A 14,560-nucleotide genomic window follows, 5' to 3' on the forward strand; every position below is an offset into this window, starting at 1 on the left:
ATTGTTGAGAAACAGCTTGTTCAATGAAATGCTTAATGCTTGTGTAAAATGTGGTAGCTTAGTAGTTAAGGTGTTGGACAAACTCCAGGTTCACCAACCTGCTACTTCTGTGCCCCTGCACAAGGCCCTTAACCCTCAGTTGTATAAAATGAGAAAGAAAAAATAATACTTTAAGTCACTCTGTATAAGTGACTTATTCCGTTGATAATAGTTTAAGCATTACAATAAATGAAAGGACTCAACAGACCAATTTTACTCATGAGTCAAGTGTATTAAAGACTTACTGTAACCTGCATATGCAAATCCTACACTACACTACACAAACAATCCCCACACCAAGAATCCCACAGTTTACAATAAAGCAATAATTTCCCCCAATGTACAGTCTTTGGTTTGCTTTATCCCACTGTATGAACGTCTTCTTTGCATAGTCTTTGTAAAGTAATAAACATCCCTGGTCACCAAGTGAGTGATAGAAACAGTACTTGAATATTCCGATATTTCATGACAACCATTCAGCCAGAAAGAATGTCTGTATCGAACTTTGAAGTCCAACGTTGTGGTTGTTTAGCAAGTGATGTAACTCAACTTCTTCTTCACACTTCTCAGATGTTTAAGCTAGTATTAAATCCAGCATGCTCCAAACACAAACCCTCTGCAAACAAAACATTCATATAAACAAAACTATAACCATGTGCCACAAACAACTTAATATTTACACACTAAATATCAGCTACTTACGATTGAGTCTAGAACCATTAAGTTCCTCAAGCAGGGTAAAAAGGCCCAAACCACCATGAGGTAAGCTGCTCCAAAGGAGATAGAGACTTACTTCCTCATTTTCTCTACATGAAAAGTCTCAACTTGTTTTGAATCATCCAACATCAAAACTGGTAGTGGTTTTATCTTCCTCTTGAGGAGGTGGTGGTGGTGGCAAAGTACTGAGAACTCTCTTCATGCTCTTCCAGATCTGCCTCGTTATCCAGATACAAATGTCTGAGTGATTGGATAAGCTCTTGCATTGGTTCTCGTCTGGTTTGGAAAGGTGAAGTGGAATACTCACCCTCTGTCCCATCAACTGGGCTAGCCATTATATATAAATTCCTAAACACTTACACCAAAAAGGTTTAATAGTAGTGCAGAATAAATAATATCCTGTAAATATTCACTGTAAAGTTAACAGTAATTTACTAGCAGCAGCACAGTTTACAGCTTACAAGAGATATTATATATATATATATATATATATATATATATATATATATATATATATATATATATATATATATATATATATATATACAGAATATCTGCTGTTCATTTGTACTGTAACTTTGCACATTTGTCTTTAAAGACTGATTAGCATCTCTAAATTGTCTGCAGTGTGTGAATGTGTGTGATTGTGTCCTGTCCCCATGCCTTCTACTGTACCTTGAGTCCCATGAAATAGACTCCAGGTTCCTTGTGAGCTTGTGTAGGATAACGCTACAGAAGTTGGATAGATGGATGACAGCTTGGTGGTGTTGGCATTTTGATCTTTAACTGAACTTCGATCCTTAACATTCAACTAACAAGCAACTCGTGTTTAATTTCATTCTTTTTTTTTATTGCATTTTTGCAGACATCAGCGTATTAGCTCAGTTGTTTAGCTCAGCTGTTCCGAGAATGAGATAGGAGGTTTGTTAAGAGAAAAAACATGAAACAAATAAGATGGTGCAACAAAACCCCCACCCACAACCCACCCAAGAGGCCACAAAGAAGAAAAAACGAACAAACAAAAAAATAAACAAATATAAATAAATAAATAGATCTGATAGAAGGCATAGATAGATAGATAGATAGATAGATAGATAGATAGATAGATAGATAGATAGATAGATAGATAGATAGATAAATAAATAAATAAATAAATAAAAGGTCTGGTCAAGTAGTCCTCTAATAAGGCTCTAACAAGAAGGTCCACATATTACTAGTGGATTCTCAAAAAATCCCAGTACAGTTCTTCAGATTTTATAAAAGTAGCTCTGTGATCCTTTGAAAGAGTATCTGATGTTTTCAAGGCGGACACATTACAATATTCCTCGCACAAGGTTGTGAAGGCAATGACAGCGCAACATGTTGTGAATGATTCAGCTGAAGCAGAGGGAAGGTCAAACAGGGCTGCCAATGCGGTGGGGCAATGATGGATTTAAGGGCCTGTGAAAGTGTTAGCAACTCATTTTTACTAAAATATCAATTTAAATTCACAAAGATTAAGAATTCTTATCCCTGCCAAAAACGCTATATATCCCACAATGCATTGCGTTTTTCTGGTGTTTGACAGTAAATCGTCGCCGTCGTTAAGAATACTGTTTGGTTGCAGCATTTACAGCATGTTTTTTAAAGACGGTCAGTCTAATTTCGGCTAATAAAGTCTTGTTATTTAACAAATATTCTGGCGATATCTTCTGTTAGGGGAAATGATTTACCATTTAGATAACGAGCCCGCAGTAACAGGGAAGTTTACGAGAAAGAAAAGATTAGCTGGTGATGGAACAACTGTTTTATAGCTGCTTAAATGCAAGCCATAACAGGAACTAACTTGTTACTTAGGCATTAAATGTAACAATAAAAGGATAAAACATTCTTTAATTACAAACAGTAAGCAAAATGAAGTCATATAAAAGGAAGAAAAACTGGTGTACTGTTCTATGAAAATAATCAACACTAAAGCTAAATTAATAGCATGATCACGTCTGCTATCTGTTATTATATCCTGTGTAATAACTGTACACGGCCCGAGACGAGATTCAATTCAATTCAAGTTTATTTGTATAGCGCTTTTTACAATAGACATTGTCTCAAGGCAGCTTTACAGAACATAAACATAGAGCAGAAGGTAAACATAAGGAATAATAAAAGAAAAAGAGATGCACTCGGGTCAAATGGCGAGCAGAATTCGGGCTCGGTTTAATATCCCTAATCTTTCCTCACACATGCTGTCTCTTTATTAAAAACTGTAATGGAGTGAACTTTTCCTGCCGAGTCGAGGACTGAACGGGAAAACGGGTCATCGTGACGTCTGGGTTTTCTTCTTCACTCTGAAATGATCTGGAACTGAAGATTTGCTTTGTAAGATGTAAAAAACAAACAAACAAACAAACAAACAAACAAACAAACAAACAAACAAAAACACTTGACAATTATGATGATCTTTCTCTCTCTCTCTCTCTCTCTCTCTCTCTCTCTCTCTCTCTCTGGCTGTTTATTTATTTAAACAAAAAATATTACAGAAATCTTTGTTTACATTCTGAATAACTAATTTATCATGATGACAATGACTATTATCTATCTATCTATCTATCTATCTATCTATCTATCTATCTATCTATCTATCTATCTATCTATCTATCTGTATGTCTGTCTGTCTGTCTGTCTGTCTGTCTAATGTATTTATTTGTTTGTTTGTTTGTTTGTTTATTTATTTAGACAAAACAAAAAAGAATGACAGAATGTGGCTTTCATTTCCGTTCTGAACATCGTTCATTTTTCATGACAACAATGACAACTATGATGATGATGAAGCCAACAATAATGATGCAATAAATTTTAAACTATCTATCTATCTATCTATCTATCTATCTATCTATCTATCTATCTATCTATCTATCTATCTATCTATCTATCTATCTATCTATCTATCTATCTATCTATCTATCTATGCCAGAAATAATTACTGAAACAGTAGTACTTTTATTTGCATTCTAAACAAAGGTACTGTAGCTTTTCATTGTGACAACAATGACAACTATGCTAATCTATCTATTAGTCTGTCTGACTATCTGTCCATTTATTTATTTGTTTATTTATTTATTTACCCAAATTCCTTTCTGATTCCATTTCCATTCTGAATAACAGTAATGTTTCAGGACGACAACAATGACAACTGATTGGTTATGATGCAATAGAAGTAAACTTTAGTTTAAAGTAAACTTAGTAAACTCACTATCTATCTATCACGACAGAGATGACAATTAGGATGATTCTGATGACGACAACGATGCCAATGAATCTGACGATGACAACGACGATGGCCATGACAATTACAGGCTCGATGAAGATGACAGCAATGATGACAATGACACATTAAAAGTCACCAAATGTTACACATGCTCACTATACATCTTTAATATATTCAATGTTTCCATGGAAACCCGGTTTCCCATCATCTGTGTTTAACTCTTTGTCTCAATGATGCATCATGACAGAAATGATCCTCTGCACTGCGTTGCCTTTAAAGCGACCGGACTTGTGATCTAATCTCAGAAACATCGCAACACACCCCTAATGAGCAAAAAAAAAAAAGTCCTGCATGCTTTTCCTCTTATCTTTTGATGAAACTCCATTAACATCGCCGTCCCGCTCGGCCTCCCTGTGGCTCCGCGTAATGACTGTATTTATAATAAATCTCACAGGCCGGAGTGAATTAACTTAAATGTTACATTTGTTAGAAATATTATGATGAAATATCTGTAAAATATCACTCGCTTAGGATGTTTGCTGTATTTTAGAGGAGCTTCATCATTTGCTTTGACTCCTAGATGTTTCTTTCGAGTTTTATTATGTGTGTGTGTGTGTGTGTGTGTGTGTGTGTGTGTGTGTGTGTGTGTGTGTGTGTGAGTGTGTGAGTGTGTGTGAGTGAGTGTGTGTGCAGGTCTGCCTCTTCTCTTTCATTGCTGCTCTCCCTCAGGACACCTGAATAATAGATATAAATAGGGGTAGAAGAGAGACACGGGCACTTTATCCAGCTTATTGCCGGTGTTTTTTTCTTCTCACACTTATTCCTGAGGGAAAAAGAAAAAAATCTTGAAAGCATAAATCATAAAAGTCAAGGAAATTAAAGTGTTTTAAACACCAAGCTAAAGTCTGATGGCTGGAGAGTCTGCCATTGCAGTCTCTCGTCCTCTCACGGTCTTCTTCTCTTCATGTTGATTTCATCATAAATGCTCTAAAGGCAAGAAAACATGGCACGAGCCAGGATTATTATTCAAATACAAACGTGTACAGAATAATCACAGACAATTTACATGTGATTATGGAAGTAATACGAGATATTGTGGAAAAAGTGAACGAGCAATTGAAAACATGTAAAATGTTTACATCAACATGTAAAATGATATGAAAAATAAGATCAATTCATTAATTGATCATATTATTGATTCATTTATTAATTGATCATATTATTGATCACATTATTGATTCATTTAATGTAAATGAAACATGTTTAATAAAAACATGGAAGAATGGATTCACATGAAAAGGAATCATATGGAAAGGAATGAATCATGTGTAGAGAATCACCTGTTAATGAATGAATAATGTGTAAAGAATCACATGGGCATCGATGAATCAGCGTTTAAAGAATCACATCAAAATAAAGGAATTAAATGTAAAGAATCGGATAAAAATAAACGATTATGTGTAAAAATCAAGTGGAAAGAAAAATGTCATGCGCAAACAATAACATGAAAATAAATGAATTAAATGTAAAGAATCAAATGGGCCTTAATGAATCGGTGTTTAAAGAATCACATAAAAAATAAATGAATTAAATGTAAAGAATCACGGGGAAAAAAAATCATGTGGAAATAAATAAATCATGAGTAAAAAAATGAATTGAAATGAATGAATCATGTGTAAAATAGGTTCACCAGATAAAAATAAAGGACTAATGTAAATAGAATCACGTAAGTATAAATAAATCACGTCAAAAATATCATATAGGAATAAGTCAGGTGTGGAAAAAAACACGTTAAAAAAGTAGTACATGTTTACAAATGTATACAACATAATGTGAAGTGTGTAAAAACTTAAAAGTGTAAATTATAGATTTGCATCATTTTTGTTTGTGTTTAGAACGCTAGATAAAACATAATGCAGTTTAGTGGGACACTCTAGTATTGGATGTATGTGTATACACACACACACACACACACACACACACACACACACACACACACACACACACACACACACGGTAAGGATAAGAAAAGATGAGAGGCTAAAAGAAGTATTGATCCTATAAGGCTTCTTTAAAACAGATTCTTTAAAACAGATGATTCCCACGCGGCGGCTGACCTCGTCTCTGTTCTCGTACTCCTTCATCTTTACACCAACATCATGAAAAATTCACGGCATTTTTAACTGACAATCACGTTCGTAAATGAGCCGCTTCCTTTTTTGTAGGGCACAAGATAAATAAGCATCAGAAGGCAGCTGTGAGTTAAAGCGGGGAGGCGAGGAAAAGGAAATGAAGCGTGATGATTACGATGCAAAATTATGCAGCCTCCTAAAAAATAGATCATTACGCAAATCCAAACAAGCTGCTATGATTCTGCAACTTTACAAACTGTGACGCTTTATTATGTCTGAAAGGGTAGTTTTGTTTTGGTTTGTTTTTTTTTTTTGTTTTGTTTTTTTGTACTTCGAAAACTGAAGTAGCTTTTCATTTACATCATAAATAACAAAGTAACGTAGTGGCATTTCTATTTACTTCTGAATCTTTAATTTCTGTTTTTTCCATGAATATCTGCTCAAAGATAAATGATTTATATAATTCAGACCTCAACTTTGTGTCTTTGCTTTGTTTTTATTTTGTAATTATGTCGCTTTGTAGAAGCCAACATTCTGTTTTCCTATTTAAGCTTAGACAAAGATTTATCAAGAGTATCTCCTCCTAGGGCTTTCGAGCCACATGAACCAAATTCGCTTATGTCGTAGTCCCTGGTCTAACGTTTGTTGCTGTTACTTTTCTAAGCGATCCGAGTACCGGTACTTCCGGTACCGGGTCTCAAAGTGGCCTTTTTTTTCCCATAGACTCCCATTATACATTTTGGAGGTTTATAACTCGGCAAGCTTTCGAACTATCTACACCAAACTCGGCCAGCTCCTTTAGGCTGACACTCTGAACTAAGTTTTAACTTGGTGTACCGACTGGATTTTCAGTTGTGCCACAGCCCCGCCCACAAAATATGCAAAATCAAAAAACTTTTTACAAAATGGACATGTGACATATCAAAACACTCAGAACAATGAGGGGAACTTCCCTCCAAATGTTTTTGCACCCTAGCTTTCTGTCTTACTTGCTTCCAAAAGTAACACTGACCCTTATGTCCAGTCGCATCCAAAAAGCACCAGCCTTTACGAATACTTGCATCGTCAAAGCCAACATCAAAGTTTGTTGTGACGAACCTTACAAATCTAGTTTGTTCATGTTTTTCTGTTTTTCTTTGCTAGCTGAAATGGTAGTAGATTTAATTGTGTTTATTTTATTTGTCAACAAAAGATGACAAAAACAGTAGTAGCTTTTATTTACGTCAAAAACAGCAGGAGTTAAAAAAACATTTTTGAAGGAAAATGTCAGAAATCTTCAGCAGTATGGTTTTAAACAACTGAAAGGGTAGTAGCTTTATTATTATATGAAAAACGTTAGTTGCGTATTTCTTTTTACTTCTAAAGCTTTTTATTATTAAAAAACAACTTCAAGATAGATAGATAGATAGATAGATAGATAGATAGATAGATAGATAGATAGATAGATAGATAGATAGATAGATAGATCGATCTAATACTGTCATGGAAGTTTAAAATTTATTGCATCGTCATTATTGTTGTTGTCTTCATCATCATCATCGTAGTTGTCATTGTTGTCGTCACGAAATTTTTCAGAATGGAAATAAAAGCCACGTCTGTCATTCTTTTTTGTTTTGTCTAATGAAACAAACAAACAAATAAATAAACAGACAAACAGATAGATAGCATAGTTGTCATTGTTGTCACAATGAAAAGCTACAGTACCTTTGTTTAGAATGCAAATAAAAGTACTACTGTTTCAGTAATTATTTCTGGCATAGATAGATAGATAGATAGATAGATAGATAGATAGATAGATAGATAGATAGATAGATAGATAGATAGATAGATAGATAGATAGATAGATAGATAGATAGATAGATAGTTTAAAATTTATTGCATCATTATTGTTGGCTTCATCATCATCATAGTTGTCATGAAAAATGAACGATGTTCTCTCTCTCTCTCTCTCTCTCTCTCTCTCTCTCTCTCTCTCTCTCTCTCTCTCTAATGATTATGTCCTTCCTCATGGTCCTACAGAGCCTTACAATCTTTCAGATCTTTATTTTCCTGGTTGTAACAGACCGGTTGTAATTAGTTCAACATATGAAATAAACAGTGATAGTAAATATTGAGATTTGAAACCACACCCTTTCCCTACAGCATCCGCTCTGAGAAAGAGGCTTGTTCATGGCTTCCATTTTTCACAAGTATGGATCCTTATCGGCGGTACAAGACGTGTGTATGCTGAAACACGTTAACATGCCTGTGATTAATATTTAACTTGCTGGATAAAGGGACGCTTGGAGAAAACAGCACGTTAGACGCTGGCACGGGCGACGTGTTGCTCAGTCAGCTGTTGATTTCTGTCGCCGGTGTTTTAATTATAGCAGGAGCTTAACATCACGCCCGAACCACATCAATAAACAAACAAACAAACCAACCAACCATCTGTTCTTTTTTAATGCCATATATTATAAATACGCAGATTTACATGAAGATATAAAATAGTCGATTTGTATCCAGACACACGCCGACGCATTGGCATGTCCCCGAAAAATGTACAGCTCGATTCCAAAATAAGCTCAACGTACAAACCTGAGACACTAGAAGGAATGAAATACAGCATGAAAACGTTGCTACACGGTAGCAAATAGGCAGCGAAAGCGTTTAATTCAAAACAAAACAAACAAACAAAGAAAAAAAAACTCGCCAAATCGATCCCTTCATCGATCCCTTCATCGAGTCGACACAAATCCAAATGAAACCTTGAACAAAAGAGAACGCTGTTGAAACTCCAACGCAAAGTGCCAGTCATATCTGTACTAGCAGTTTTATCCAATATTTCTCCCTTTATTGTCATAGCAAATATAATATACAATATAATAAGCCTATTTCTAGAGAATATGTTGAATAAGTTTGCGCACGAGCGTTTACGACGGGTTTACCGCGAACTCGGATCTCTTCTGCAGAAAGAACTGATAATAATCATATTAATATGTAAGATGTACACAGCGTAAGAAAACAAAAAATAAGCCAAGTTAAAGCAATGATGGTAATGAGTGCAGATGTACAGTAGCAAAGGCTTATATACGAATATTACGATTTCAGTTCTCCAATCGACGATTTGTGTTTTTTTTTGTTGTTGTTTTTTTTATACGGAAGGAAATGAACATGTTTGAACAAAATCTAGAGAAGGAAAATCACTTGCTAGCTTTTTCAGTCCCTCTAGATTTCAGAAACAAACACAAAATACTCCAAAATATTTAAAGTTGTATCCCAAATTTTGGAGAAAAAAAAGCAGCAAAATCAAGCATTTTTGGTCAACAATCATAAACAAATTCAGTCAGTTAGTCAAAGCCAACATGTCTTAATCTGTCAGGATTTCACGTGTAAAATAAAAATTTTAATAATTTTTATAATAATTTTTTCTTTACCTTTTTTTGATAATGATGGATTTTTGTGCATTTCACACATTTTAATCATTGTTTGTTTTAGTTATATTATTATTATTATTATTATTATTATTATTATTATTATTATTATTATTATTATTCATTCATTCATTCATTTACTACCGCTTATCCGAACTTCTCGGGTCACGGGGAGCCTGTTCCTATCTCAGGCGTCATCGGGCATCGAGGCAGGATACACCCTGGACGGAGTGCCAACCCATCGCAGGGCACACACACACTCTCATTCACTCACACACTCACACACTACGGACAATTTTCCAGAGATGCCAATCAACCTACCATGCATGTCTTTGGACCGGGGGAGGAAACCGGAGTACACGGAGGAAACCCCCGAGGCACGAGGAGAACATGCAAACTCCATACACACAAGGCGGAGGCGGGAATGGAACCCCCGACCCTGGAGGTGTGAGGCGAACGTGCTAACCACTAAGCCACTATTATTATTATTATTATTATTATTATTATTATTATTATTATTATTATTATTATTATAAGGATTGATTTGTTCTTTTTATTAAAATTTTAACTTTCGCGCCGTTTTAAAATTCACTCTGATGTTTCTTACCTTTTTCTCTTTTTGTCCAACTCAATAATGTGTGTGTGTGTGTGTGTGTGTGTGTGTGTGTGTGTGTGTGTGTGTGTGTGTGTGTGTGTGTGTGTGTGTGTGTGTGGGCACGTCCTCTCTATGCTTATTGGTGACAACGAATAAAAAAGAATTCCAAATCTGTTTTTATGTAAATTCTCCAAAATGAACGACACTTTAAGAACGAAATCGCAGATTTAATACGATTTTTTGTGCATTTTTATAAATAACTGTTAAGTAGCATGAATAATAATAATAATTGGCAAAAAGCATTAAGTAAGTGAAAATATCTAGAAATAGGCTTTACAGTATATTATATTTGGTATTCAATCTTATAATAAGAAAATATTCAATAAAAATATCAATATTCCAGTGGCCAAGCTGGCAGACGTGGCTGATCCGTATGCACATGTACAGTAGCTAGGGATAAAAATGTTTAACATTTATCATATGATGTCAAGTTCGATTAGAGACATCCAGGTGCATCACGGTCTCCACGTCGACACTCAGGCTTATCTGTGTTCTCCAGTGTCCTCGACTCTCTCGCAATCCCGTTACAAGGTGCTACCATGCAGGACGCTGGTGATAGTCCATTTCTGTCCGCTGCATTTCTGGACGGCGAGCTCGTAGCCAAACTCGCTCTCGTTGTTCTCCACAAGCTCGAGGCATCGCTTTGACTTCCTGTTCTGTATGGAGCCTCTCTGGGGAGGGAAAAAGAAAAAGTTATTTATCCATTCTTCATTCTTTGGTACTGCAGCACTTCATTTCAGAGTTATTTTGAAATCTCAGCATGCGTCCAAGCTAAAGGATGAGAGAGCTGCTGCAGAGAGAGTTGCTGCAGAGAGTGCCGCTTCTAAAACCCTTTGCACCGAAACGACACTGCGAGGCGGGCGATCGCAAAACACAAACACGCTGAGAAAAGAGAGCCGAGAAAGCCTCGGAGGCAAGACGGCATGTCGAACAAAGCGGAATCCGTGTTTTCACGTCCGTTTAACTGCTGCCCGGTTTTCCTCAGTAGGATCGTGAAAAAAACCTCAGTGAAGCCTCGGATATCAAACTGAAACCTATCGGCCGGCATCACCGACCTCTGACCTGCTGTTGACCAAACCGTCGCGTTTAATTAAAGAATGGTCTAGATTCTGATTGGTCGGATGGCGTCGAGTCACAAGAACTAGTTTGCAGGTTTCTTTTAATGTGGTTGTTCTAATACATTAATATTATTAGCTGCATCCTTTGGGTGAACATTATTACCATAGCAACCAGTGGTAGGAACGCCTACTATCATACGTACTATATATATCAGAAAACCGATTCAAAAATCGCTATATTTTTTATAAAAATCCCCGGAGAAATACTTGCTCTAATTTTGGTGTCAGAAAACGTAATGTTATTTATAATTTTTTTTATCCTCATTTATTGTTTTTATTAAACTCACATCCTCATTATACTACTCATGCGAATGGAATTAATATATTCTAAAAATATACCCTAGGCAGTTCGTCGTAACGGCTCATTAACGACCGCGTTCTCGTCATAGTAATTTAGCTGTTCAAGTTCAACGCGATGCTAATTAATTGTATTGCTTTTTTACCGAAGTGAAGTACAAGGCGTCCTGCTGCTCGAGTCCTAATCATAGCAAATCAGTTTAGCCTTCAGGTTACTGAACAATGTAATTGCTTGTTTCTGTGTGTTGGTTGATAAAGCTGCTTATCATCTCCTGCTGTAATTTGGTTCTAATCGGTAAACATGTTAATATGAAGCGATCCAGACTGCAAGAGAGAAAAGAGAAATGTAGAAATTTTAGAATGAAAAACAAACACAGCATTTGTTCAGTTTAATCTTCTTATTCAGGCTAAAAAGGGACTTAAGTGGTTAAGGCTCTTTACTGATGATCGTTCAAGCTCCAGCACGGCCGCGACGCCGCTGTTGGGCCTCCGAACGAAGGCGCCGGCTGACCATGTAAAAGCCTAAAATAAAGGCTTTTTTTAATTAAATCCTTGAAATTAAACATTTTATGTCACGAAAATCAGAAAAGCACCGAAAGTATTTTTCCAGGAAACTTTGTTTTTATATCTGATAAAAATTTATATTTATTATGAATTCATTTTTGAATTTCTTCTTTAAATGAATCTACTTTAAATTAAGATGGTCACTGTGCTATAGTAGGCAGTCCTACTAGTGGTTGTCATGGTAATAACATTTATTGGTGAATGCCTAATTTGGACATACTGTACACTTAGGGGTGTACTTACTTTTGTGGCCGGCAGTTAAGACATTAATGGCTGTGTGTTAAGTTATTCTGAGGGGACAGAGAGAAAGAGAGAGAGAGAGAGATCTTGTATGTTATATATATATATATATATATATATATATATATATATATATATATATATATATATATATATACATATCCATTCATTCATTCATTCATTCATTTTCTACCGCTTATCCGAACTTCTCGGGTCACAGGGAGCCTGTGCCTATCTCAGGCGTTATCGGGCATCGAGGCAGGATACACCCTGGACGGAGTGCCAACCCATCGCAGGGCACACACACACACTCTCATTCACTCACACAATTTTCCAGAGATGCCAATCAACCTACCATGCATGTCTTTGGACCGGGGGAGGAAACCGGAGTACCCGGAGGAGGAAACCGGAGTACCCGGAGGAAACCCCCAAGGCACGGGGAGAACATGCAAACTCCACACACACAAGGCGGAGGTGGGAATCGAACCCCCAACCCTGGAAGTGTGAGGCAAACATGCTAACCACTAAGCCACCGTGCCCCACACACACACACACACACACACACACACACACATATATATATATATATATTAGAATTAGATAACATAGAATTAGATGTGTAACGTATGTCAATAAATTTAACACTTAATATTTAATCATTTAATCTTTCTGTAATAAACTGATAATTGAATGTATATCTTGTCATATGTTTTATCCCTTATTGTTTTTCCTTTATTACTTGTTATTGTTTGTCTTATTTACATCTTTTTAAAACACTCACGCTTTGAACCTGAACTTCATAAAAAATGGAATTTGGGTAAAGAGAATTAAAAACCACCAGCAGCACCACCACCACCACCGACAACAACAACGACAACAACAACAACAACAACAACACAATAGATTTTGACTGCACGATTTTGACTGCACGTCTTTAGAAGGTCCCTCTGATCTGATAATAAACCTTTGTTTATTTCTTGTTGAGTTCATTCGTGGTTAAAGATGTGAAATTCTGCCCTTTGGTGTCATCCTATTTAAGCAAAAAAAACCCCAGCAACAACCAAGTGTCAAAAATCTCTCTGTCTCTCACTCTCTCTCTCTCTCACACACACACACACACACACACACACACACACACACACACACACACACACACACACACACACACACACACACACAGCATTGTTTATTTGCCTGGGAAATATTCCTCATTTCAGTGCAATTTCTCTCTGATTTACGGTGGACGCTTCACACCAGACACAATCACCTAAAGCGCAGCGTTTCCTGCGGCGCACACGCCGGGTGTGAAGAAGGGTGTTCGAATTACTGCGTTCAGACAAATTACACCGGTGACGTACGATTACTTTCTTTAGCGCTCTGACACTGAAAAAACACTGACTCTAAACGTTCACAGCTGAGTCGCCCTGTGATTTAGAGCAGAGTAAACACTTAGACAATGATGTCTGTATCCATATCTAACCACAGTGAGGACTTCACACAGGGTTTAAATCTTACATTTGTGCCAGAGGCAGCCGTGGGTTTAAATCATCCTCCACCTCATTCCCTATGATATCGATGTCACCGTTTGGGGCAAAATGGCCAATAAATGAATACGTCACTTTATTAGGAACACCTTTACACCTGCTTATTCGTAGAAAAATATCTAAGCTTCGGTTAATGTTCACATCAAATATGAGCATGTGGAAAAAAATACAACTAAAAAAGTCAACTGAATGACGTGAGGTTTTGATGACTCACACGCGACAGTCTGGAGAGTTCATATCACTTCATATCATTTACATTTACAGCATTTGGCAGACTCTCTTTTCCAGAGTGGTGCAGAAAACAAAAAACACCCAGGAAGCCGATCTGTAAATCCTTCCTGAAAAGCAGAAAAGCATCTCAGAACGCATAAAACGAACCGAAAGTTTGACCGAATGAACAAGTTTATAAGCTTACTTTTTTTACTCCAAAAAAAAAAAAAATAGACAGTGAGTTTATTAATATTAATGAATGTATTCATTTATTAGTTTATTTATATGTGAAGGTATTTTTTAAAAGTATAAAATAAAATTCGAATCTGTAAAAATAGATCAGGCAATAAAACGTCGCCTTTCGCAGGGAACCTTTCGCAAATGAAT

The 14,560-nt window shown here is 36.2% G+C and overlaps 1 protein-coding gene across 1 annotated transcript in view; it reads right to left on the minus strand.

Annotated features, from left to right (window-relative positions):
• Positions 1-10,180: 10,180 nt before the first annotated feature.
• galnt18b (UDP-N-acetyl-alpha-D-galactosamine:polypeptide N-acetylgalactosaminyltransferase 18b) overlaps positions 10,181-14,560 on the minus strand; it is a 121,381-nt gene continuing 117,001 nt past the window's right edge. The window contains exon 11 of the mRNA XM_047810384.1: positions 10,181-10,871. Coding sequence (XP_047666340.1) covers positions 10,725-10,871 — 147 coding nt within the window. The 3' untranslated portion in view covers positions 10,181-10,724. The remainder of the gene's footprint in view (positions 10,872-14,560) is intronic.

This window comes from Tachysurus fulvidraco, chromosome 2 (genome assembly GCF_022655615.1).
Source record: "Tachysurus fulvidraco isolate hzauxx_2018 chromosome 2, HZAU_PFXX_2.0, whole genome shotgun sequence".
NCBI classification, from domain to species: Eukaryota; Metazoa; Chordata; class Actinopteri; order Siluriformes; family Bagridae; genus Tachysurus; species Tachysurus fulvidraco.